This window comes from Dermochelys coriacea, chromosome 14, assembly GCF_009764565.3.
Source record: "Dermochelys coriacea isolate rDerCor1 chromosome 14, rDerCor1.pri.v4, whole genome shotgun sequence".
NCBI lineage: Eukaryota > Metazoa > Chordata > Testudines > Dermochelyidae > Dermochelys > Dermochelys coriacea.
Genome location: NC_050081.1, coordinates 9,442,336 through 9,468,597, shown reverse-complemented (window position 1 = coordinate 9,468,597; position 26,262 = coordinate 9,442,336). Strand labels below are relative to the sequence as shown.

Here is a 26,262-nt window from a genome sequence, read left to right as displayed (position 1 = left end):
TGTGAGATTTTGACAAGAGAGCTTCAAGATGAGTGCATGTTTTTTCTAGTGTTACAGTAACAGCCATAGCTAGTTTCTTAGTGCACAAGGAAACTGATTAAATGGATTACCTGGGTGCATGTGGCTTTTTATAGTAATAATATAGGTTGCAATTAATAGGGGCACTGAATTTATCACTTATTGTGCATTGTCACTTCATCTTGAACTGTGGGGAAAGCCACCTTCTGTCTCAAACAATGAGTAAAAGAAAGCCACAAAATAATCACAGCTTGACTTTGCATATCCTGATTTTGCCTGGTGCTGTTGTGTAGTGACGTTGTATCACCACAGTGCAATTAGTGTCCTCATCCCTTTTCTTTCTCCCTCACTCTTCACCATTTTGTGGCTGGTAGTCGGAGAAGAGTTTTCTCTCTTCTTTTTTCCCTTCACCATCTTATTTATTGGGAGAGAATTCCCTATCTTTCTTTTTTCTCTCTCACTGGGGGCAAACTCATCAGCTTTTCCTCTCCCATGCTGTTGGTCCATATGCTCAGTACTTTGTCTAATAGATGATACAGGAGAGTTAAAATTACTGTGTTTGGACCCAGGGCTCTTCCTGATACCTTGCCTAAACCAGTTAAACATGGATCAAGTGCCTGTTCAATAACGGTTCACTGTAGCTCTAGAGCCATTGAATTTAATTTTTTTTTTTGTGTGGAATTTAAGATCCTTATTAGATTTATCTTCATTGATACACAGAAGATTGTTCTCTAGTCTGATCACGTAAATAGGCTTTAATCTTAGAATTAGAAGTAGAATCATAGAAACATAGGGCTGGAAGGGACCTTAAATGGTCATCTAGTCCATCCTGCAGTGGTGAGGTAGGATTAAGAATACCTAGACCATCTGTGACATGTGTTTGTTTAACATGTTCTTAAAAACCTCAACAGGGATTCCTCAGCCTCCCTTGGAAGTCTGTTCCAGTGCTTAACCATCCTTCTAACTAGAAAGTTTTTCTTAATATTCAACCTAAATCTCCATTGCTGCTGATTAGTCCAATTACTTCTTGTTGTATATTCAGTGGACACCTGAGAAACAGTGATCACCATCCTTTTCATAACAGCCTTTAACATATTTGAACACTATTATCAGGTTTCCACCTCAGTCTTCTTTGCTCAAGACTAAACATGCCCAGTACTTTCAATCTTTCCTCATAGGTCATATCTTCTAAACCTCTTATTTTTGTTGTTCTCTTATGGATTAATGTATTATCTTAAAATGTAAATATTTTAAAAGATGATCATACAGGGGCTGAGCAAGGGCATAATAGTCGAATGCAGTGGTTTTTAACCTTTTTTCATTTGTGGAATCTTTTTTTCAAATGGAGGTGTGGATGCCTTTGGAAATCTTAGACGTGGTCTGCGGAACCCAGGTTGAAAACCACTGTGCTATGGTAACAACGACCTTTCATAGTCTGCAGACAACAAGTTGAAAATCACTTGTCTAATGCACCTCAATGTATATTAGGAAAGGCTAGGAAAATTATTTTCAACTAATTTGTGTCAGCAAATTAGTTTTTAAAAACTTTTTACATCACAATAAGGCAACAAATACAGAGAACTATTTTTGGATATTTGTATTTTTGGATACTTTTGGATTGTTCAACCTGCGAAGATAGATTCAAGATTTTATATAATTGAATTTAAGGAAGTTTAATATCATAATGGACTTTTTTGTAATCTTTTTCTGACTAGAAGTTTACTGGTGCTGGGTTTTGTTTCTTATATTTATTAATTTTATAGGTGCCCATTCTGAAAATCTAAAACAAAACAAACATTAAATTGGCAATATCTATTTGAATTCTGTTTAGTGCTGTCTTGTGGTATTAGTGTGATTATTTTTATGTTCAAGCAAAAAAAAAAATTAATTTTCCTGTGAAAATGGGTCCTAATTTCTCTCTTGATCTGTAGATGAAACCTGCCTGTATAAAAGCTCTGACTCGTATCTTCAGAATCTCTGATCAGGATAATGATGGCACACTCAGTGATGCAGAGCTCAACTTCTTTCAGGTAGGTCCCTACTATTTTTTTATCACCCCCTATTTTCTCCATACCTAGTATATGGTAGCTCAGCTCTAAAATGCTATCAAAACAAGTTGAGGTGAGTGGTAACCTTTGAATACCAATTTTTAATTGTTAAACTGTTCACTGGCTAGATCAGGGGTAGGCAATCTATGGCACGCGTACCCAAGGTGGCACATGAGCTGATTTTCAGTGGCACTCACACTGCCCGGGGAGGGCTCTGCATTTTAATTTAATTTTAAATGAAGCTTCTTAAACATTGTAAAAATCTTATTTACTTTACATACAACAATAGTTTAGTTATATATTATAGACTTGTAGAAAGAGACCTTCTAAAACGTTAAAATGTATTACTGGCATGCGAAACCTTAAATTAGAGTGAGTAAATGAAGACTCGGCACACTACTTCTGAAAGGTTGCCAACTGCTGGGCTAGATTGTGCCTTTTAAGGCACTGCTCTATGCTTGGGGACTGGAGGCTGACTTGACCAAAATTTTCTTGAGTTACAGGGGAGCCAGTACAATGGGCACTGGATCACATAGGAAATAGGTGCATTATGTACTATCCTTCCTGCTGATGTGGATTTAGGGAAGGGCCATAGGCTGTGTTCCCCTTGGGAAATTATTACCATCTTCAGTGTCTCCACTGGGATTGTGCTTTTAGTCCTGTGTGTTGGATGGTGGAAGTCTCTCTTTCCGTGCTCCCACTGGGTAGTGCAAAATCTTGCCCTATATAAATCATCTTTGTATTGTTGATGCCCATAACAGATACTGGGCCTCATTCTCCTTGAATGCTGGTGTAAAATCAGGAATAATTCCACTGAAGTCAATGAATGACGCTGGAGTGAGATGAAAATCAGGCGTAACATTTCAGTTATCGAACTACATTTAACCTTAAGTATTAGAGCTAAGAAATGGAATGCAGAGTTAAAGCTTCTCCTCAAACCTGAATTCACATTATTGTGGCTAGCTATTGCTAAGATTGTAATTCAGTTGAATATCCTGTGTGTTTCGGTTTAAATTTGCAACACTTTTCTTGAAAAACTAAAGAGTTTTTCTACATCCCTACCTCTACTGATTAGTGCGGGTTTAAATACAATCCCGAGGTTCCCCAGTATTGCATTTCTGTTTCTTTAAACACCTGTTCCTCTCTAGGTGGCTGTGATTCTTTAACAGTCTTGAAAACTGAAGCAAATAATAGATACCCTGTTGTGTTCTGCTCTTTCGTGGGAGCAGTACCAACGAGCAAGGAACTGTCCTGCCTGCTTTGCTTTAATTTAGAGTTTGCTTGGATTGCCCCTACCATTAAATTAGCAAAGCTTTTAGGACTGCACTTTGAGCAGGATATGCTGTATGACTGAACACTTAGTATCAGTGTTCCTAATGTGCCTTTTCCTTATTTGTTAGAGAATTTGTTTTAATACTCCACTAGCGCCTCAAGCATTGGAAGATGTAAAGAATGTAGTCAGAAAAAACCTAAGTGATGGAGTTGCTGATAATGGATTAACATTAAAAGGTAGGTATTGTTTGAAGAGAGACATTTAAAGTTAATACAGGATAAAAGTCCATGTGTAATCTGTTGTTAAAGGAGGAAAAAGGGGTTGAAATATGATTTCAGTTTCTTGCTCCCTTGGTCACAACTTGGCCGTGGCATGGGATAAACTGAGGAATAATGAGGGAGAAGGAAATGGTGTTCCAGTGGAGAATGCTTAAGGGACCAAAATGTCTGAATTAAGTGTGCTGATTCAAATAAATTCTCTCTTGGGCAAATTCTATAGTTTCCATTTAGAGTAGGCTCTTTGGTTAGTTTCACCAGAGGGAGCACTAGCATAGATAAAGCGTTGGTTCCCACTAGCATTCTAGTGACCGCTGTGTAGATCTGTTTGGAGCAAGCGGTAAAAATTAAAGGCAATATCTTTTCTACTACTTGTGGGAACTGCAACTGTGAAAGCAAAAGTGAGAAATTGTAGGGGGAAAAGCCTAATCTATACACAGCCTTAATAAATCATGTGTGGATTAAACTGGGGGAGTAATCTCAGTTTTTAGTAAAACAGGGAAAGTACTTAAGCAATTATCCTTGAATTTTGGCGTAGGAAAACTAATACATGCTTCTGTGAAACTACTGTAGAAGGTTGTCATTCTTTGTATGTTTAATGGAGACTGTATAAAAATTTTTAGCATGATACAAATTAAAACCAACCCTGTAATAAAAATGCTGGTGCTAACACTTAGGAAACAAATTTTAAGAAAATAAATATTTTGGCGATCCGATTATAGAAGTATTATAATTGTACAAATTGAAGGTACAGAAAATATCATGTATTCATTAAGATTTTATACATCCTGCACTGTGCTTTTATGTTTGTGTATTTTGTTTTATATTCACTCAATTTAAAAACAACTGCTCTCAGTGTAAATGTTAAATGTTTGAAAGCCTTCAAAGTCTTAAGAATTATCATTTAATTTCAGGTTTTCTTTTTCTACATACACTTTTTATTCAGCGAGGAAGACATGAAACTACTTGGACAGTATTACGCCGCTTTGGATATGATGATGACCTAGAGCTCACACCAGAGTATTTGTTTCCTCCGTATGTTTCAGTTGTTAATTTTCACATGTTTACTCTATATGGAATTTGTATGTCATGCCTTGGGATTGCTAAATCAACTACTTACTATACATACACAACTCCCAACTTTGTCAGCAATATTTACATTTACATAAATACATTATGGGGTACATAGTATATAATAATCTCTTGATGTATGTGTCACTTCAATTATGCATGTGCATTAAGGGCCTACTCCAATGCCCACAGAAGTAAATGGAAGTTCTTTTCAATAACTTCCTTGGGTGTTGGATCAGACTTGGAGCAGAATAATACCATTTTATACAGAGAGAGTAGAAGGATAAAGGAATTCCAATTTCGGTGTGTTAGCAGAAATGTCTAAACTTAGGTTTCATAGTGTCACCTAGTTTTCACTGTTGGTTGCATATGGAGAGCAGAGGGACAAGGGATTTGTAATACCAGATCAGACTGTGTTCATTTCACTTCAAAATACTGTCCCTGGCAGAGGTCCATATCTCACTTTTAAGAGGAAAGCAAACTTTTGTCCCTCATAATGCCAATTGTCCAATAGGAGTCGGATTGCAGAAGGAGAAAATTTCTTCCCTGAACACTACAATTGGTTTATGACCAGAACATGGGACTTAATTATCCTTTGTCCAACTATGACGGAAGGAGGACAGGAGATGCTAGATGTGGTTTGATTAGGCCACTATTTTATTCCTAAATGTCAGGGAGTTCCCAGCAGATAAAAGTGTGCAGTGCCAGTAATTCCATAATCACTTACATGTACTTGGCGGGGGAGGAGGCTGCTGTCCACCTTCCCCCTTCACCCATCTCAGTACCCAGCCAACTTGCTGCTTGGACCTTACCTCCACCCCTTGAATGAGGGTTAAGGGGAACTGTAAATGGGGGGCAGGTTCCTTGCCATACCAGCCATAGGTGCCCTAAGTCCCCCATTTCCACTCCTTTTAAAGAATACCTCCTTTAAATCCTTTACCAGTCATATTATCTGATCACCATATCCCTTCCCTATGGAATAACTGCACTGGACATCCGCCCCACACTTGCATAATGAGTTGTGACATGATAGCCTAACCCCTGTTTCATGTTTGCCTCAACTAAGCCCCTACCCATTGTGGAGAAGAGGGGGGGAAAAAAAGCCACTTGCCTTGTCCAGTGTGGTGGTGAGGGGAAAAAATTCCTTCCCAGTCCCCTGAGAAAGGAGCGCCTAGTGTAATGCCCGCCATTGATCATGACAAAACCTGGTATTTAACTATGGCCATTGGTAGAAGGCTGGGTGCTGCTCTACCTTGTCCAGGTAAAAAAGGGCTTTTCCTGCAGAGGCATAGTCCTAAATAGTCTCCCCTCTCTTCTGATCATCTGGGGGGATAGATCAGTGTCCCTGCTGACCTGGTTTGAAGCTGCCCTTCCTATAAGCCAGCCAATAGCCTCAACTGCTTAATATGCAGTGAAGTCATTCTCTTACCATGCATAGTTACAAGTGAGATAGTTATAAAACTGTCCAGCCCTTTTTATGGCATTTAACTCCTTTAGGATGAGATTTTCAGAGGATCTTAAAGGAATTAGGTGCTTAATTCCCTTATTTTCTTTTGACTATACTTACCTTTTTCATAGAATGCTGCTGATATTCCTGTTGTATCTGAAAGTGTCTTATATTACAGATTATTTTAGAACTCTTAGTAAACAGTGCTTGCTGTATTTTCAGTGAAACAGAAAAGGAACTGATTGCAAAACCAAAAACACTAAATGCTATTTTCATATTTCTTGGAAGAATTACATTATTTATTATGTGACTAATTTTTGGTTCTTTTTTTTAAATAAATAGGCTAAAGATTCCTTCTGACTGCACAACAGAATTGAATCACCATGTGTATTTGTTTCTCCAAAGCACTTTTGATAAGCATGATTTGGTAAGCTTTTAGTCTGACTTAAGTGGTGCTTGTATAATGTTTTAATTGCTCTCTAAATCTTAACTCTTTGACTTGATCTGTACAACGGGATGTTTATCAACAAAATCCAACCCCTGATGTCCAGCAATCTTTTTTTACCTTTTATTAGGATTGGATTGAAGTTTATGAAGCTGAACCAATTTTATTTTTCAAACTCAAAGAAATAATTAAGAGTCCATATTCATCTTTAATGTGGCATAGGAAACTAAATCAATACTTTATATTGGGAGAGCCATCTTCCTTGTGTTTAAATTTAAGTTTAGCCAACCAGGTAACATTAGTACCCTACTCCATATAAAGTCTATACATGATGTCAATTTATCTCCTTCCTGGAACTAGGCTTTGTTAGCTCAAGTAACAACAGAATAAAACTCAGCCTAAGCTTTCTGCTGAAGCCTGGCAATTCCTAGGGTATCTTGTAGGGCTTCCCTGTTTCTTCTTCCAGTTTTCTTGGACCAAGGATCTTGCTTCCCTCTGCTCTTGGAGTTGAATGGCCAGCACCGGGTTACAATGTGACAGCAGTTCTGTGAGGGTTCTGATTCCTGATAGGTTGAGTCAACAGAACAAATCTTCCCTATGCAGGGTCAGATTCTGCTACTCTTTTAAATGTTGCATTGATCAGTGATATTCCTAAACCAGAAAAAATGTTCTTACCATGTTATGAAATTGTATTTAAAATATTTATTTTACACACACAATCAAGAATGTTAGAAATGACAAATGCCTATGTAGGAATAAAGATTGAATAAGGCTTTAACAAGAGATTCAATGTTTTGGGAGTTTGGGCTTATTCTCCATTTTATGTATTCAGATTCTTAATTTGAAGGAACGGTTGTGACCCTTTCTTGTCTGTCTGAGGCCTGTTCTGCACTAGAAACTTTTGTCACATAGGGATGCAATTTTTCTTTTAAACAACACTTTTATACCAGCAAAAACCCCAGGGTAGATGCAGTTACACCAGCAAAAAAAGTGCTTTTGTCTGTATAATTTATTCTGTTAAGGAAAATGTATAAGTTATACCAGCAGAAGCACTCATACGCCAGTATAGGCAGCTGGTATATTTACTCTTTCTAGTGTATACAAGTCCTGAGAATCCTTTTTTAAAACTGGCTATCCACCTATTGTAAGAAAATCCTTATGGAATGAATGCTGCACAGGCCATTCAAATCCCACGCAAGAAATACTTTCCTTTTGCAAATACGTTTTGATGAGAATATTATTGGTATCTAATGTATAACTATGTGCATATTTCTAGGATAGAGATTGTGCTTTGTCCCCTGATGAACTCAAAGATTTGTTCAAAGTCTTCCCTTATATACCATGGGGACCTGATGTCAACAACACCGTTTGTACAAATGAAAGGGGATGGATAACATACCAGGGGTTTCTTTCTCAGTGGACGTAAGTACCGTACATTATATGTTGCTGTTGCCCAGGAGTTACATTAGGACCTTACAATGGCCTTACATTAGGACTTCATATGATCTAATAACCTATTTTATTGCACATTTATCTGTGTAGTTCTAAATATTCTATGCAAATCTTTTGTTTAAAAAAGTTACTAGTAAATCTAGTGAGGTAACTGAAAAAATCAGTTGAGTAACATTTTTTTGATGAATCTTGTCAGAGCAGTCTACTTCACTGAATACTTTTAAATGAGTATGCTAATTAAGATGCCACAGTTTTAGAGTATGATTTAGTTATCATTCAGATCTAATCAACTATATAGATAGCACTGGCCGTGTTGCTGCTTAAACGTTTATAGCAAATGTGATGCCAAAACTGTGGAGATCTACTTACCAGATGAGTTCCTGAGACTGCTGTAACTGTATTCAGAGAATAGATTGTAATTCTCAGAGTGAGACACACAGCTCTTGTTTTAAAGGGAAAAAGAGAGACTATTGCTATTGAGACTGCAGAACTAACTTACTTGCTCAGTAAAACATTGTCCTTTCCATTTATGAAACCATGCTTTATTTGGAGCCAGAGGTTCTCCCTGAAATGCCTTGATGAAGTTTCAGTTTACTCCCTTAATGAGGTTTAGTCTGCATTATAAAGTTGTTCCACACGTTTGGCTCAGCTACCAGTGTTCCCAGGAGAGGTGTGCTGACTTAATGTGAATGGAGGTTGAATTACCTTGTACTCTGGAGAGAATGGTAGTTCCTCAGTAAGCTGGAGGTCATTCTCCAGTAGGGCTTTCAGAGAAGTTCACATTATTTTTTTTGGCTGACTCCTTTTTGTTTGTTTGATTTGGAAACTTGCAATACGTTTTCCAGAACTTTTGTGTCCGTCATGTTTACATAACTGACTTGTAGAGAAATTCACTTAAATATATATTGCTGATTTCATGGTGCTCTGCTACTTCAGTAGCAGATGAATATCACTGACTAGAGCCATGTGTAGCATGGAAACCATGTACAAGCTTCTCCATACTGCTCAGTCAACACAAATCAATCCTGATCTCCAGCATCTTGACTATACCAGTCTTAGTCCTTTTATCCTCCTAACCCACTTCTGCCAATGTATTTCCATTCATCTGGATCCTGTCACTTGCTTGTCCAATCCTGAGCCTCTCCTATCCAAACATTTACCAGTCACATTAAATTATATGGTGTGGTTTTTATATGAGCATCCATGCTTGAAGGGGCTAATCTGAAATCACTGAATTTCTTCTTACTTGACCTACATGGGATTGAAACATAAGTCTCCAGAAATACTAACTTTCTGTACCAACCAGCCATTGTCGCAATAATATTTAAGGGAGGCATATTATTTTTGGATTTTGTCAATCCTGCTGTCCTTAGTTCATTTGAGAGCATTAATAGTCGAGCCCCCCAAAATCCAGTTTGTTTGATTTGCATAATTGCTCAATCAAATATAACCATGTACTTGCTATGTAATTAATGCATACTTTACCAATATATCACTTACGAGAGAACGTTTGATATTTATCTAAGAAAAGCTATTGGATGATTCCATTTCAGGTACCACTTAAGTTTCTTTTGAATGTGGTAAAGCACTTTAGAGAACTAACATGTAGGAACAGTATTGAGGACATTCACTATAAGATCCCATTTTAAAGCTTTCTGTTGAAGATCTGCTATTATGTAGAAAGGAAGAAAGCCAAAATGTTGAAGAATTGACCAAAGCAATAGAGCTTTTGGAGCCACTGTGTGGCCTGCTGCTCAGAGAACTACAGGCTGTTCTGGAATTTGGGCAGTGTCCAATGATCACGGCTTCAGGACTCTCACCAAAATTTGGAAATCTGCCTGAAGTATGATGATTGAGTTAATCAATATTTTCTCTAAATATACCTCTTGTAAATATTAAAGATGTTACTGTCTTCTGTTTGCTTTCCTCTTGACAATGAGTTGGGAATACAATGGAGGAGCAATCACATTCATTTTGTGATGTGAAAAGCATTGTATAGGTTGTCAGCATGGGTGGTTCGGTCTTAGCAGGGGCTGCCCTCGTAGTATAATGGGTTCATTATATTAATAAAACTAGGGCCATTTAACTTTAAAACACGTGTTCTCATTACTGTATGGCACCAGAACACTTTGCTTTTGCCAGATGTAATACATAGGGCACAAGTACTTTTAATAGAAATCTGGAATGGTGGATGCTGGCAATTTAGGAATGATTGTTTTGGTATTTTTTTTCCCCTCCTTTTTTCCTTAGACTAACTACATATTTAGATGTACAGCGCTGCCTGGAGTATTTGGGGTATTTAGGCTATTCAATACTGAGAGAGCAAGAGTCTCAAGCATCAGCAATTACAGGTAAGTATCTGAAATGCTGTTAATACAGTTTGGGAGCTTATTTTAAAAGATCAGTTTCATACATTCAATTGCCAAGCTGTAAACAATTGAGTTTAAATGAATTGTTCTGTGTGGTTTTTTCTCCTTTCTGCTTAGAACACAGACATATTTTGAAAAGGAATAATATCCTGGAGAGCATTCTAGTTTGTTTATAAAAGTAAAAAAGTATATATGTAAAAGATTGACTTTTATAAACGACACCATCATATGAAAAGATTATCTTGATTCCTGTTGAATTAATTGGCATTTTGTTCACTTGAACTTTTTAAAAAGTATATGCCATTGGGATATTAAAGATTTTTATTACATCTGTTTCAAATATGATTTAAGTAATTTAACTGTTCCTACTGTAGGAATTTTAATTTTTTTTTTTAAAGTAACCAGAGATAAAAAGATAGACCTCCAGAAAAAGCAGACTCAGAGGAATGTGTTCCGATGTAATGTTATTGGGATGAAAGGCTGTGGGAAAAGTGGAGTTCTCCAGGCACTTCTTGGAAGAAATCTTATGGTAAGAAACATTTTCTTTTTAATTTGAGTTGTAATTGAATAATATTGAGAGTTAAGTTTAGGCAACAAAATTCTGTTGACAGCATGCCCTGGCTGTGATGATTTAGTTGGGGATTGGCCCTGCTTTGAGCAGGGGGTTGGACTAAGATGACCTCCTGAGGTCCCTTCCAACCCTGATATTCTGTGATTCTATACAGCTGCTTTAAACTTTTCTTGTTAGCACTAAAGTTTGGGAAACCCATCATGGATTGCAGAATTTTACAAATTATCAAGTGAACAGATATGACAATTGAGGATACTGCCTTGCAAAATGTGCTTTGTTCATTTCCTTTTACATTAGTAGTTTTTAGTTTTAATCTTTGATACTTCGTGACTGACAAAATGTACTACAGCTTCATGTTTACTAGCATACTATGAAGTCTTCATAATATAAGACTTCACCATAGTTCTCTGATATTAAGCAAGTGCAACCTAGTAGGAACCTGAAAAATTATTTAAATAAAGTTTGTATGCGGAGGAAGTTGCTGTTGATTATTGTCTAACCTTTAAATTCTTTGTGTTTTCAGAGACAGAGGCAAATACGTGCAGAGCACAAATCTTACTATGCGATGAATACAATCTATGTATATGGGCAAGAAAAATACTTGCTGGTAAGACTACATCATGGGTGTTTTTTATATATTTATTTTGTCAGTCATGAAGTATCAAAGATGTAGTGTGTGTGTGTGTATGTATATATATATAAATTTTAAAATATGTTGTATTAACTGGTTTAAAGAAGGTACATTTACTTGAGGCAATTTGTTTCTTGTTTGGATTTAGCTATCTTGTGTTCTGGGTGTGAGTGCTTTTTTTAAGACTTAAATACTTTGAGTAGTGTTAACTACAGATTTCTAGCTGCTTGCAAAATTAAGTTTATATAACTCTGTAAATTATTGATTGTGCAATATTTTATTTTTGGCATATTCACTTAAAATGTACCAAAAACGCTTTGAGATAATCTTAATTGCACTTATTCAGTTGGACTCCTGTTACAAGGTTTCTGTTCTGTTGTTATATTCTAATTATCACAACACCTAATTTAGAAAACATTCAACTTCTCAAATCTAATATACACATTGAATTAAAATCTTCCATCTTATTTTCTTTACTTCTAAACATGTAGTCAATGCAGTGTTAAGATACTTCTCAGCACTTAGGCTGTAGAAAATACATCTGCCCATTTCTAGAGCATGTATGTGTTTTCTTTGGGCTCGTTTGCATATTTAGAGAGATTCCAGCATAAGACAGAATAGAAGGGGGAAATATAGCAAGGAATTTACAGGTTACAGAATGAAAACCTGTCAGATCGATGATAGTTTAGTTACCCCTGGAAACACTGGCATTGATACATTGCCAGACAAATTAGTGTTTAAAATGTATTCATAATCTTCAACAGGTGAAGATCTGTGAAGATTGGAAACACACTTTAACGTTTGTTTTAATGTAGTTCATTCGTCATAATTGGAATGCTCCCTTGTTTAGCAAGTTCTTGTTTAGGATGAGAACCAGATTGAATGGGAATATAAGGCATTATGTGGCTTCAGCAAATATTTCTTTATACTGTGTATTTTGGTTGCCTGCAGATGTGTGGTAGTAGCAGGTCATGTGCTAGCTTTATGGCACGTTCTCTGTATTATTTTGAGCTTGAATAAACCTAATAGGAAATTAAAATAAAAAAAGAAATCAAAACAGAAGAGTTATGCAATTAATTTCATAATATCAAAGCTTTTTTCCTCCTTTTTCAGCTACATGATGTTGGTGAATCTGAATTTTTAACTGATGCCGAGACCATATGTGATGCTGTTTGCTTAGTGTATGATGTCAGTAATCCTAAATCCTTTGAATATTGTGCTAGAATTTTTAAGGTTTGTATCTTTTGTACGTATCTCATTACACTGGTTCACCAGGGGGAAAATAAATCTTCACTTTCAGTTATCAGCATTCCTGGCTGTCTGAGTTTGGCACCAGAAGTGCATATGCCTCCTGCATGATTGCTGATTATTTGCACCTGATGCATTTAAAAATGCAGAAAGAGTTTGGTGGGCTTCTGTTACTAATGCCTGGCTATGGTTTAGCTGCCTATGCAGAGCACTCTGCTTCTAGAATTGTGCTCAGCTAAGCCTTTGAATACTTGGTGTTGCCACGAGAAACAATAATAATAGGCTATTCCAAGTTGTTTGAACACATGAACTCCTGTTTGTCTCAATATTTTTCTTTAAATTTGCAGCAACACTTCATGGACAGCAGAATACCTTGCTTAGTGGTAGCTGCAAAGTCAGACCTACATGAAGTTAAACAAGAATATAGCATTTCCCCTGCTGACTTCTGCAAGAAACACAAAATGCCTCCACCACAAGCCTTTTTTTGTAACACTGTTGATATACCGAGTAAGGATATCTTTGTTAAACTGACAACAATGGCCATGTATCCGTAAGTAGTCAAGCATCATAGTTTTCATACTGCATGGATCATGACAACACTGCATGCCATTCTTAACTAAGAGGATGGAACTCTCTGCCTCATTTAAGTTGTTCAGCAACAGAGAGAGGTGCTAGTGATATCAGTGATTTAGAAGGTTCCATTAATCCAATAGACAGAGTTCTGTTCTCTTCATGTGTGCATACATAACTCATTGCTGTTAATCATTGTCAGTGGGGAACTGTGAGCATATGCAGAAGAGACTAGACTCCCGTATGTCGTAACTACTAGTGTAGTGAGTTTATTAATGTAATAACAAATAATATAATGTATCATTACTACAAAATGTCTTAACAGTAACAGAGTGCAATTAAGATATAATATTTCATATACATATATGCGCCTGAGTTTCAAAGGTACTGAGCACCCACAGTTACCACTGACTTAAAACTAAATTGTAGGTGCTCAGCACTTTTGAGTCCATGTTTAGATATAGAATTCTGGACAGTAGTGTTGGCTTTGGAATGGCTATTGGTGATATTGGCCCCTGTCGTATTACATCCAGTAGATGCATGAGTCTGAGAGAAATAACATAAACAAGTGCCTTTCTGGGAGATTACTTTAAGACTGAAAGTCACTGAGACTACAGTCATGTACCACAAAACTAGGAAAGTGACATCTAGTATTTTTCTGTTTTCTTGCATACAAAATGGTAATCAGTATTTGATGAACAGACACAATGTTGTTCACATTTTATAACACTTAGCAATAAGATGCAATCCATGTTCTACTAAAATGGTAAAATCATAGCATATTTGTAGCAATTATTTTAGCTATATAGAAATGTATCTTAAATATTCACTGAATTACACATTCACAGTGTGCCCTATTTGTTTAAAGCAATGAAAGTAACCATTGAGATGAATGACCCAGTACTGCTTGGTAATATTTTCTAGTCATAAACAAATAAAATGACCTGACAATTATTGCAATTCAGATCCATAGACAATTATGATTCATAACATTACTTAGTGTACAATAATTCCCTAGAAATGCACTGAGGTTTCATTGGTTAATAATTCCTATGTAGGACATGCAACTAATAATGTTTGTGTCTTAGTTTCACAAATCTATTAGCTATTACATATTTTATATGGTGCCCAAATATATATATTTGTCAGACTTCAGATTTAATATATTTAAGATTACATTGCTTCTCACTAAGCATCTCACTCTGTTGCTAAGCATACTTTACATCCCTCTTTAGTTGATAGGTGGAGCTTTATGTATGGTGGTGAACTAGATATACATTAATAAATAACAGATGGATTCTAGTATGACAGCTGGCATTGGCTTTAAATTAAAGAGAAGTAATGTCATCTTCAGCCAGAAATCTAGATTTTAATAATAGGCTCTCTTGAATTAGATCAGTAACGTTTCTGTTTTGTTTTTTACTTTGGTTTATTCGGTAGTGCTGGAATATTAGGACATTTAAATCTGTGTGTGGCATTGAGTATTCGTTTGTCTTAGAAATATCCCTTATTCCTCCCTGGTTTTCAAGCATGTGTATATTAGTTTGGGGGGGAGGGAAGGGGAATGGAAAAATTGGTTATTTGTGTCACTTTAAAATATGTTCTGTTACTGAGTGATAGAAAATGTGGCTTCTTCAATTTTCCTTTCCTTTGATTGAGAAGAGGGTGTTATCTATTGCTGTGCAGACACATTCCATGCAACATTTATGATACTTTGTTCCTGAAGACAGATATAACAAACATTTTTATTAATGTTTGTTTTCCAGTTTTATCTGTGTAGGAGGAGGCGTTTGCCAGCGTGTTATCTAGCCCTGGAATTCTGCACAGCTTTAGTCTACCCTTGCCTCCCCGGCTGACCTTTCTTTTCCTCTTTCAAATGTAACTAATTTATTCCTAAATCTCTTGGTTTTGGCACAGCCCTAATGTGTGCCTGATTTAATGAGCAAGATCTCAACTTGTGTCCTTCTGTGTGTTTTCGCAGCCATGCCCGATTACGCTGTATGTGCGCCTGCAACAGGTGTACATTTTGCATCTGTCAGAACTTCCTCAACTCAGACTTGCTGCAATCTGTAAAGAACAAACTCTTCACTGCAGTTCTTAACAGGTCCTTAACTTTATTTACTAGGTACCAGGCGTGCTTTTAAAATACTAAAAAAAAAAAAAAAAAAAAAAAAAGGCAATTGGTAATCTTATATGATGCAGATTTTCACTCCATATCCACCAGACAGATGCTTCTCTTAATATTTGCAGTAAAATGAGTCAAGTTTTATGACCTCTTTAACTTAAAAATATAGTTGATCACTGAGGGCTTAATCTAATAGTAATGTATTAGGTCTAATTCTTCAATATTTTGCTATCTTTTTAGGTAGATAGTCGAGAATGAAAAATTAACAATGTTTTAAAATCTGTTTAGTACTGGAATAATATATAAAACATCTGTGTAGTATGAATGAGATCTGTATCTTTCTTAGACATGAATTTTAGAAATTCATTTTATTTAAGTATTGTTGCAGGCAAAAGTAAGGCTTATGTAGAGCAATACTATTCATGTAATTATGTTTATAATACAATTCATACCACTTTGTGGGAGTTAATACAAAACATATTTTACTGATCTTCAGTTTGTACAGATTAGTGGATATGATGTGAAGAAATCTGCAGCTTTAACAGCCAGCTTCTCTTGAACAAAACACAATCTGCTTATATACTTTAAGAAAATTAGCCACTGTAGAAAATTTGTAATCACCCAAACATTCAAGTATTTTGGAAAAAATAATTGATAAATGAACATTAAAATATTTTTGATAACATTTTTCATAATTGAAAACAGTGCTGCATCTTGTCTTACTTGTATTGCAGGCTGTGTTTGTTAAACCCTTGTCTTTGACGCACACAAATTACTAACAGCTGAAATTGTCATCTTGGCCCAGCAAATGAATGGGAGTTCAAACCAAACAATAATTCTGTAGTGCAGTGGCTCCATGTTCCTTATTTTTCTTGGAGTGACAGATGGTTGTGATATGCATCTTGGAAGGTCAGGATTAGAATGCATTCTTGTATATCCTGAAAGTCTTGTGTTGCATGTTTTGTCTGATACCTTTTGTTAGTTTCAGATCATTATAGTCATAAAACAGAGTAGGCATCTTTATATGCAGGCTGTATGTATACAAGGGCTCTGATGGTATTTCTGATTTGTGTGCAGAGAGTATGGAGAGAGTTTTAGTAAAATGTATCTTTTAGAGTTCAGCACACAACTGATAACAGTGCAATGTGAATTTGTAGAAGAGAAACCTTTTAGCTCAGAAAATTAAGATTGTCGACTTAGAAATGACAATGAAACATTTGACGCTATTCATTCATGTTGCATCTTTTCTACATAAATTGTCCCTCATAAAGTCCCCTTGAAACTTGTCCCCACTCATTTATCAATCCCAGCCATGCAGCCAATTTAACCCACTTGAAAATCTCAGAAAACAGCAACTCTTCAAACTCCTCAGTAGGAAGGCTGTGAGCGCCCCAAGGGGATGGGGAAGTCACATAATCCACACCCAATTCCCGTTTCAAAATGGCCATGGATAGTTGTCCCTGTTTCTTAGCTATATGCTGCTTCTTCACCTTGCTGCTCTCCTATTTGAGAATCCTCAATCAGATCCCTTACTAGTTTGATCCAAGATAATATTGGAGACTTTGGCTGACATGCTGTCCTCTGTTGGCCGGTCTTGCAGTGCAGTCACCCCCAGCCCTTGACACTGTACAGTTGGGAATCACAAGCACCAGAATATGCCACCTTCTCTGTGACAGGCTCATAATTTGGAGGAGGAGAATTCATGGGAGAGCTTCTGCCCTGACCATGTTGGAAAAAAGTGTGCTTTCTATGATCTGTTGTATTGGTCATTTACTTAAAGCGAATTGTCTTTACTCTGGGTGTCCAGCCCACCAATATGTTTATCTAACCAGCTCCCCTCCTTTCTAGCTCTTCCTTTTCCTCTCACAGCATTTTCTTACCGAAACCCTAAAGATCATGGGATACGTAGTTTCACGCAGTCTCTCCACACGTCAGTAGAGTGAACTGAGTAGTGTGTATGTAAATAAACGTATTTTAAAGAAAAATAGAACCGATGAAGTCAGCTGTAGCTCATGAAAGCTTATGCTGAAATAAATTTGTTAGTCTCTAAGGTGCCACAAGTACTCCTTTTCTTTTTGCGAATACAGACTAACACGGCTGCTACTCTGAAACTAAGATGTTTGTTCATTCTCATAAATATTGTTTCATAAAAGGAAAGCAGAGATTAACCTTTGATTATAGACTAACAAGGAGAGCCACTGGAGGTGTTTTTCTGGTTTAACAGAATAGGTAGATTTAAAGAACATTTTCACAGGGGAAACAAGGCATTTAAAGAAAGAGATAATGACAGAACATTATTTGATGTTGGTTTAGTGTCTATAAAACACAGCCTCAAGAGAAAATGCATTTGAATTAAGAAGTTTTTAAAATTCAGTTGTTATGCCTTGTAGGGTTTTCTCTGCTTGCTTCTACAGCTGCTTACCCCTAAGTCAGAAAGTCAGGCAAAATATTACTTAAGTAGTAAGCAAGGAGGCCTGTCTGAGTGGAGAAGCTAATGTCATGATCTCCCTCTCCGAAATATTAACCCTCTAGATAGCAGAGGAATGCATGATTAATCTGTAAACTGAAATGCATTTAGATTTAATGCCTAATTGCTATTGTTAGCTGGTGTTGCTAGTTAGTGTTTATGTATAATCATGATGACAAAAATACTATTTTGTAATCATTTTTAATATTCCAAACCCAGCAGTTAACACAATAGCAGTGATTTTGTGCAAATGAAAAATCATGCATCCACCTACATTCACTGTCTCTTGGGTCTGACCCTCTTCATGGATTCTTTTGGGATTTCCTAGTTTAGCAGAAAAACAGATTGAAAGAAATGTGGAAGTTTATCCATTTAATGCATCTGTTATGGAGGAGCAGGATTGTTGGTTTGAACTACCCAGGATCCTTGTTCATAGATTCCACTAGGAAGATGGCACTGCATTCTAAACACTACAGATTGCATGCGTGAGAGAAAGCACTTGTTCGTATGTTGTTGTATTTTTATATTTTTTAATTTGTTCTTTCCTTTAGGTGTTCATTTTCATTTGTCTGGCTAGCATTCACTCTCCTTTTACTACATTATTTTACCTCTTTTTAAAAACGTTTTTCTGTGTAATTCTAACCCTTTTTTAACCATCAACTTGGGAGGATTGTTTTTGTTTGTTTTTTTACTATACTGCATCTATTTGGAATGTTCAATGAGATTTTTTTTTTCTTTCTGCTTTGTTGGTTTTAAATCATTCATTCATCTTGTTTCTCTTATACAATAGCTGCATTTTACTCTGGCAATTGAGTTTATGGTTTAAAAACAAGATGTTTGTATTGATTCTTATGCATGAGAATGATGATGGTTCAATCAGGGAGATTTTTTCGGTTAAGTTTAATTCTTAGATTCTGAAATTGAAGTAGTGGAAATAAGAATGGGGTTTTATTTAACATTTTTTTAAAAAAACCTTGCACATAAAAACATCATTATTTCAACAGTTTTAGGATTTGTTCCTACAGTTTCAGTTGCCTATAAAACCCTCCTTCTGTGGGGAACCCAATCTTGAAAAAAGCACTATTTACTAACTATAATAGAGAAAAGAGTAGTTCTCTGAATCCAGTATAAGTGTTTAGACTTTATGATGTAGTGAACTTACATTTTTAGGGAATATGTTCTTACAGCCTTCCAAAATCACCATAAAAATCTGTTAAATTATATAGGCAAAGAAAAAAATGTATTCACTTCTACCATGATGATGAAAATTAATGCTCTTTTATTGACCGTTTCCTACCACTCATTACTGGCTATAGCCAAGCAGAATTTTGCAAAGCTATGCTAATGCACTGTTTTACAAATGGAGTATCTTGAACTGGCTTTTTACATTGCCACAGGCATTGTGTGTGCACTAAAATGCACTTGTTGCTTTTCATATTTTAGATGGCTAATGGGGAAAAAATTCTAATATCCAGAACGTGTTTACAACATAGAAAATTATGTGCCTAAATGTAATATTTAAATGAAAGCTGCAGCAACTTGCATGTATACTTAGTGTGTTTTTATTTTAAATTCAGTTGCTTAACAACTTGTGGCTAAAACATATTGTTTGTCAAAGTAAACTGCTGTTGCTTGCTCTTTGTTAATTTATTATTTATCATTTGGTGTGAGTATCCATATGGCTGGTCCATTTCCGTCATGACAAGGTGGTGTTGACCTCATCTGCTACTCTTTTTTTTTTATATTCCTTGCCAGTTAGCATGTGGATAATTTTTGGAGATTTTTTTTATAATTAAGATTATCTTCCCAAATTTGGGATTCTTCTGCTACTAATGTTGACTTAAAAGCTTGTCTGCGTTGGCCGAAAGTTCAACCGGTTCCTATGTGTAATTAATAGGCATGCTCAGTTAATATCTTGCTTACTGTGTGATGCTAACTTCTTGTGAGTTGTTAGTCTGTTAAAAGAAACACAGTTCTAGACTGCAACATATGTCACTAAAATAGCAGGTGATAAAACATCTACTTGCCTCAATGTTTTAGGGCAATTTGAATCAAAGTTCTGTGTTTTTTCTTTCCAAATTATTTTTAAACCTGGGTTCTGTTTCTAAATATAATGTGGAGCAAATGTGTCTAACATAGAAATCTTATTTTGAAAGCTTAATAAACTACAGGAAGTTGACGAGCTAAATCTTATTACTAGAGGGCAAGATCTCATAAAACTCCATCAGTTTCAAGTTCTAATTTAGGATCATCTTTGTCTTCTTATTTAAGATAAGGAGTACTTGTGGCATCCGATAAAGTGAGCTGTAGCTCACGAAAGCTTATGGTCAAATAAATTTGTTAGTCTCTAAGGTGCCACAAGTACTCCTTTTTCTTTTTGCGGATACAGACTAACACGGCAGCTACTCTGAAACTTGTTTAAGATAGGGACCAAATTCTTCCCTCATTTGGAGTTAGTGGAAGTATCTATTATTGGCTAACCTGACACTAGTATAATAGCTTCTGACATACCATTCATATATTATAGATTCCTAATCTCTCACACATCATTTTGAAATTTTGAAATATTATTTTAATATATTTGGTTTGCCTATGTATTTGAGATCAGAAGAAACTCCTAAACTGTGGAAGCTTTCTTTGATACTATTATGGAAGCTGTAGATTTTGGGACAGAATTTCATGTGGTTGAACCACATGAAAACTTCCCCTTTTTGTTATTCGGGATTATTTTAATAAGAAATGTGAGTATGGCATTGAGTTGTGGAAAGATTCCATTTGCTGTGTACACAGATTGCTATGAAAAATTTATAAGTAAAGACTGGAACTTTCAAAGGAGCCCAAAAGAATTGGATACCAAGTCCCACTGAATTTTAGTTGGTTCTGGACTCCTAACTCCCTTGGAAGAATTTCTGCCAAAAAGTACAGGGCATGATCCAGTGCTCATTGACGTCAATAGAAGGACTCCTATTGGTTTCAGTGGGTGAGGGCTTGGGTCTTAGAGTTTGGTCAGGTTAATTTAGTTAAAGGAAAAGCTGCTTTACCCTGAGTCTTAGATTAAATGGAGAAAAAAATGCTATGCTATGCTATGAGTTGAGTGAGTCATTAAATTCTCTGCTTTGACATGGGAATAGGATTTTGGCATGATCATGAGACTACCTTAGTTGCTTTTAAAGCTACATGATAACTTTTAGCCATGCTCAATGACTTCCTTATGTAATGCTTGTTAAATGTTCACATGTGCAGAAATGTTGTAAAAAGCCAAACTATAGATTGGAAATAGTAGTAAATACCGACTTGAACGATAGATGGAGCTTCAGTAGACAAGTTGAGATGCATCTAAATTAAACAAGTGTAGAGTCGCACTTTTAAACTGATGCATTTAAAATATTTTGTCAGACAATTCCAAAATTTTTTGAGCTGTTAATTATATCAAAAATATACACCCTTCAAAGTTTTGTCTGTATATACACACGCTGTTCTATATTTTAAGGAGTTTTGAAAATGAGGTTTTAGTGTACATATTCACTCTACAAAAACATTTTAAAGTTACATTTTCTTAAAGTACAGACTTGACCCAATAATAGTAAAGGAAATCCATCAGAAGTAGAGCTAATACTCCTGTATTAACACACCCTAATTGCAGTACTTCAGCAAAACAGGCTATGTTTTCATTACAGAAAGGTGTTCTTAACCTACATTAGCTAATTTGGGTTAAAATAGCAGTGAAGACATAGCAGCTTGGCTAATAACACAGGTTAGCAATTTGAATTCAACCCCAGGATACCTTATAGGTTTAACTCAAGCTGCTAACCTGAGTTAAAAGATGAGTTCCTATGTCTTTGCTACTATTTTAGCTTGAGTTAGCTAACCCGAGGTAAGAGCATACTTTTTTTAAATGTGTGTAGTGAGGACATACTTGTAATGTACAGTGTAAGCTGTACTGCAGTATCCTGGGGTAAAATAAAAGTCAAGAAGCATGGGTTTCCAGCTTTTATAGCAGCTTCCTTGCTCTTGTTGGTTAATGCTACAGCCTCCTAGGTTTTAAGCATGCTCTTTTTTTGTATTTAATTTAGTTAGCTAGTTAGCCATTGAACAAATTCCTATTTTTATATGTTAAGTGTTTAACAACTGCACAAGAGCAAAGAATTAGATGAAAACAAATTAGCAGCTGAATATAACTTGTGTGAGGTGTAAGTGTGGCATACATTGAGTCACTTCCTGTTTTGAACCATGCTATGAACTGCAAACTGTGCATGTGTGTAAAAAAGGTTAAGACTCCATATAGATGAGTTGGGTGCCATGCTGTTAGCAGACGAGGAGAGCAGTATTATTCATCAGGTGCACGCCGTCAGCTCTGTAGAAGATTCCATCTTCATGGAGTCATCTCTTGATCCACATTTACTTGAAGACAGGTAACGATATCCTAAATGGGGTGATCTTGCCATTTTTCGCCTTTAAAAAAACAACCAAACTGCTTGACATCTAGTTCTGAGATATTTCTTAGAAATTAGTTGTGGGAACTAATGCTTGCAAGAAACCATGAGTTTGGTTTGTTTCAAGATCATAATCTCCCAGGGAACTTTTGAGTAAGAATAGGAATTTGGAGAGCAGTTGTGAGTGGTTGTTCATATGCTGCATTTCACTTCAGTAGAAATAAACAAAAGAACCTGTCTGTTCTGCAGCATGTGATACCCTAGTACGCAAATTTATATGTACAATAAGTGTTTATATACAGGACATGTTACTACTATAAATGTTTGCTAAACAATATTTTACACTAGTTTGTATGTTGTGGTAACAACAATTACACAATCCATGTTTTATAAAGCAGCATGATAGTTCTGTAACTCACATTGTATAGTCACCTAACTCTGTTTTGCACATGGTATATGCACAGAATATCTGTATACTCCTTGTGCTGTAACTGCTTTTAAAGCTTCCAACCAATAACCCATTATTTTCCATATAGTTATACAAATATACAAGATGTATAAACTCAGCTATATTATGTGGGTTCTCTAAATCACCTCCATAACAATCAGTTTGAAACTCGGTGTGCCTTAAATTTAAGGTCATTGTAATAACTTTTAACGCTTTATCTACTGCTTTATGGTAAGCTGTCATACTTGAGACTATTTTGAAGATGGCTAGCAGTGTTTAACTGAGCATGCTCACAAACTTTATTTGTGGTATCTGGGAGATGTGGCTCATTGGCTGTATCTATCTTGTCATGAATAATGTGCCTTTTTATGTCATCCAACCACTTTCATCCTATTGTTACATTGTTGTTTTTTTTCTGTTCATGTCACTGTCACTGCCTGTTCCACTAGCATGTCATTCTCAACAGTTTTCAATTTAGTATTGTGATGAACAGTTACCTGTTGCTCTTTTTGTGATTATATATTGGGGAGAGATTTGCAAATTGTCATTGTTGTGGTTCTAGCTTTTGGAGAAGTATTACTTGTCACTTGTCAGTTAACTGCTTGCAAGATAGCACTTTAACTGGTAATACAACATTGCTTGGAAGGTTTAAGTCTGAAAAGCAGAAATATGTGAACTGAGGCCTTTAAAAATATTATCTTACTAGTATTTCACTGTGCTGGGATATTTGCTCACTCTGGATGTGCAATTATTTGTAGCTGCTTTCCCTTAGGAAGTAATTTTTGCTGCTGTCAAATAAGTCAGTTCCGCCCTCCCGCCATTCACAGTTGACTAATGACTTGATCCTGCAGCATCAGGTCCTAAGCCTTTAAGAGAAGTATAAATGTTTGCATTGATTAAAACTTCGTAACCCTAGTGGTGTGCTGCTTAAGCATGACAAGTGTTAATAATTTTCCAAAAGCAGATTTTTATTTGACATGACATAAAGTACCTGACATTCCTGTCATGAAATTAATTATCTTTATCTTTTTAAACTGCAGGCATGTGACACAAGCAGACCTCAAAAGTTCCTCATTTTGGCTTCGAGCAAGTTTTGGTGCTACAGTCTTTGCAGTTTTGGGTTTTGCAATGTACAGAGCATTATTAAAGCAGCGATGATCTGAAAAGCAGTACCTGGCCCCTACCAAATAAAAATTTAAAAAAATTATGTACATTCTGAATGCTTTAAATTCTGCTAGAAATATTTATATATGCAGAGTTACTTTATTAATATTTGTAATTCGTGCATAAGATTCTTTTAAATGAAAGCTATAACTACAGTATTGCATAATGTGTGGAAAAAATTGCATTGTAACTAAAATGGCCTAATTTGTGAGGCTAAAAGGGAATGTTGTAAATAATCTGTATATATTAAGGCAGTAAGACATTGCTTCCCAAAAAGTTATTAGAAATACTGTTCTTCGATGTTTCAGCATAGTGAGAGTGTATAATTGGAATTAATTTTCAATAGAGTAGGTTCAACTCAAGGATCATACTTGCTCATAGATTACTTATTTATTTCAAATGCATCTGAAGTTTATTTTTGGGACTACAGGCTATACAAGGCGGAATATGTGGCTTGCTTTCTTTTTCTTTTTTAACTGAAGAGCCAACCAATTTACCCACTGAACTATATTTTAAGGAAAGTCACTGTGGCAGATGTGGCATAATTTTGTATGTTACATGACCTCTGACATATTTAACTGTCTGAGAATCCTCTTTTAAAAGAAAAAAGTAAACTTTAAAAACTGCTAGACAAACTTCATATGCTTTGTGTAATTCTGGGTTGCTTCATTTTCCACTATGTTTTATAGCCCTTTCAGATCAGATGGAAAACAATTTATATATTATAAATGTTTATAATTCAAAAAGTGTTGCTGTTTAATTCCTCACGATAAATCATTCTTGTAAAAGCTGTATGAGGGGTAGAACTACAATAGTACACAGTGCTTACTCTACTTTAATGTGTATTAGTTGCATGGTTCACAGTGGATTATATACCTGGTTAGAATTACCTTTAGACAGCACCTTTTTTAATGGATCAAGTAATCTAATGAATATAAAATCCTCATGACAAACCTATTTTTTCCATTGCCGGCCTTTTCAAGTATTTCAATAAATAACTGTGTACTGTTCTTTGTCTTGATATCTTTATTTTTTAATTAAAGGTATTGTTGATTGTAAAAACCTACTCTTTATCACATAGAATACTGTAGCAGCCCTTAAACTGTCAAGATGTAAATGTCTTGGATAAATTGATTCTTCTGGTTTATACTGTGACTCCATTGACTTCAATGGAGTTAGTCCTGATTTTCACCAGAGGAAGACAGGGTTGGTACCAAGCTCCACTGAAACAAGGGAGCCAATTCAAACTTTCTCCATCACTAACCATATTCTAATGCATTTTGATCCAATTGGGAAATGAAGAGGTTTTTCTCAAGATTATGTACTCTAAGGAGAGTAATTGCAATAAACACCTATTTTTGACCAAAAGTTACATTAAAAAGTTCCAGTTTATAGCTGGCTGGTTTTTGCAGGACCTACTATTGGCTGGTTCTAGAGGCATGCATTAATATGCTGAGCCCAGTGAAAAGAGAGTTATTCAGGCTTTTCATTTTGTATTGTATTTCCTTGTGTTATAAGGTGGGTGAAACCTTGTGATGGGTTGTGTTCATATCTCGTTCAAACTGATGTGTGAACATGCCCTTCGCTTAGTATAGTTGTAAGAAATACTTAAGGGCCACACCTAAAGGAAGGCCTAATAGAATCTGCTCAGAAACCAGCCCAGGTGGGCAGGAGGTTCCATTAGATCCTGTGGCTAGATGTGTAAAAGATGATACAAACTGAGTACAGACAAGAACACAGAGAGAGGCTCAAGCAGAGGAAAAGTAAGAAAGTCGAACAATAGCCTATGTGAGCACAGTACCCTGTGAAAAGCTAGAGAGAGCACATTTGGATCTGTTGGCTAAAGAAGCTTGGTGCTGGAAGCTTAGAAACTTCGCCTTTTTTTTTTTTGGTTCCTCCTGGGTTTGGAGGAGCAGGACTTTGTACGTTCCTTGTAAGTAAACAAGACTGCATCAAACAAAATACTAGACTCCATCAATTTATGCTTCCAGCTGGAACATGCCTAATAGCCCTGAAGCTTGACTAACCACTTGGGTAGAAAAGAGGCAACACTGGTAACAGTGGGATCTAGTTTCCTAGGAGAGGAATTGTGAGCTGGTTGACCCCAAATGGAGCAAGGGATGGTGATGCTTGCAGAAATCAAAGACTGAAAAAGTAATGTCAAACAAGACCTGGAAGGTTCACAAAAAGCAACGAAAGCAGCATGA

At 36.0% G+C, this 26,262-nt stretch overlaps 1 protein-coding gene across 7 annotated transcripts in view; it reads left to right on the top strand.

The window, feature by feature from the left end:
• Nucleotides 1-25,065, top strand: part of RHOT1 (ras homolog family member T1) — a 46,303-nt gene extending 21,238 nt beyond the window's left edge. For 2 of the 7 annotated variants that reach the window (XM_043496296.1, XM_043496297.1), the window contains exons 9-21: nucleotides 1,950-2,048; nucleotides 3,467-3,575; nucleotides 4,529-4,649; nucleotides 6,475-6,559; nucleotides 7,854-7,999; nucleotides 10,280-10,380; nucleotides 10,773-10,927; nucleotides 11,493-11,576; nucleotides 12,714-12,833; nucleotides 13,196-13,398; nucleotides 15,400-15,522; nucleotides 22,279-22,422; nucleotides 23,932-25,065. In XM_043496296.1, coding sequence (XP_043352231.1) covers nucleotides 1,950-2,048; nucleotides 3,467-3,575; nucleotides 4,529-4,649; nucleotides 6,475-6,559; nucleotides 7,854-7,999; nucleotides 10,280-10,380; nucleotides 10,773-10,927; nucleotides 11,493-11,576; nucleotides 12,714-12,833; nucleotides 13,196-13,398; nucleotides 15,400-15,522; nucleotides 22,279-22,422; nucleotides 23,932-24,049 — 1,608 coding nt within the window. In that variant the 3' untranslated portion in view covers nucleotides 24,050-25,065. The remainder of the gene's footprint in view (nucleotides 1-1,949; nucleotides 2,049-3,466; nucleotides 3,576-4,528; nucleotides 4,650-6,474; nucleotides 6,560-7,853; nucleotides 8,000-10,279; nucleotides 10,381-10,772; nucleotides 10,928-11,492; nucleotides 11,577-12,713; nucleotides 12,834-13,195; nucleotides 13,399-15,399; nucleotides 15,523-22,278; nucleotides 22,423-23,931) is intronic. The other 5 variants (XM_038371411.2, XM_038371405.2, XM_043496298.1 and 2 more) reach the window with 5 other exon arrangements.
• Nucleotides 25,066-26,262: the final 1,197 nt, after the last annotated feature.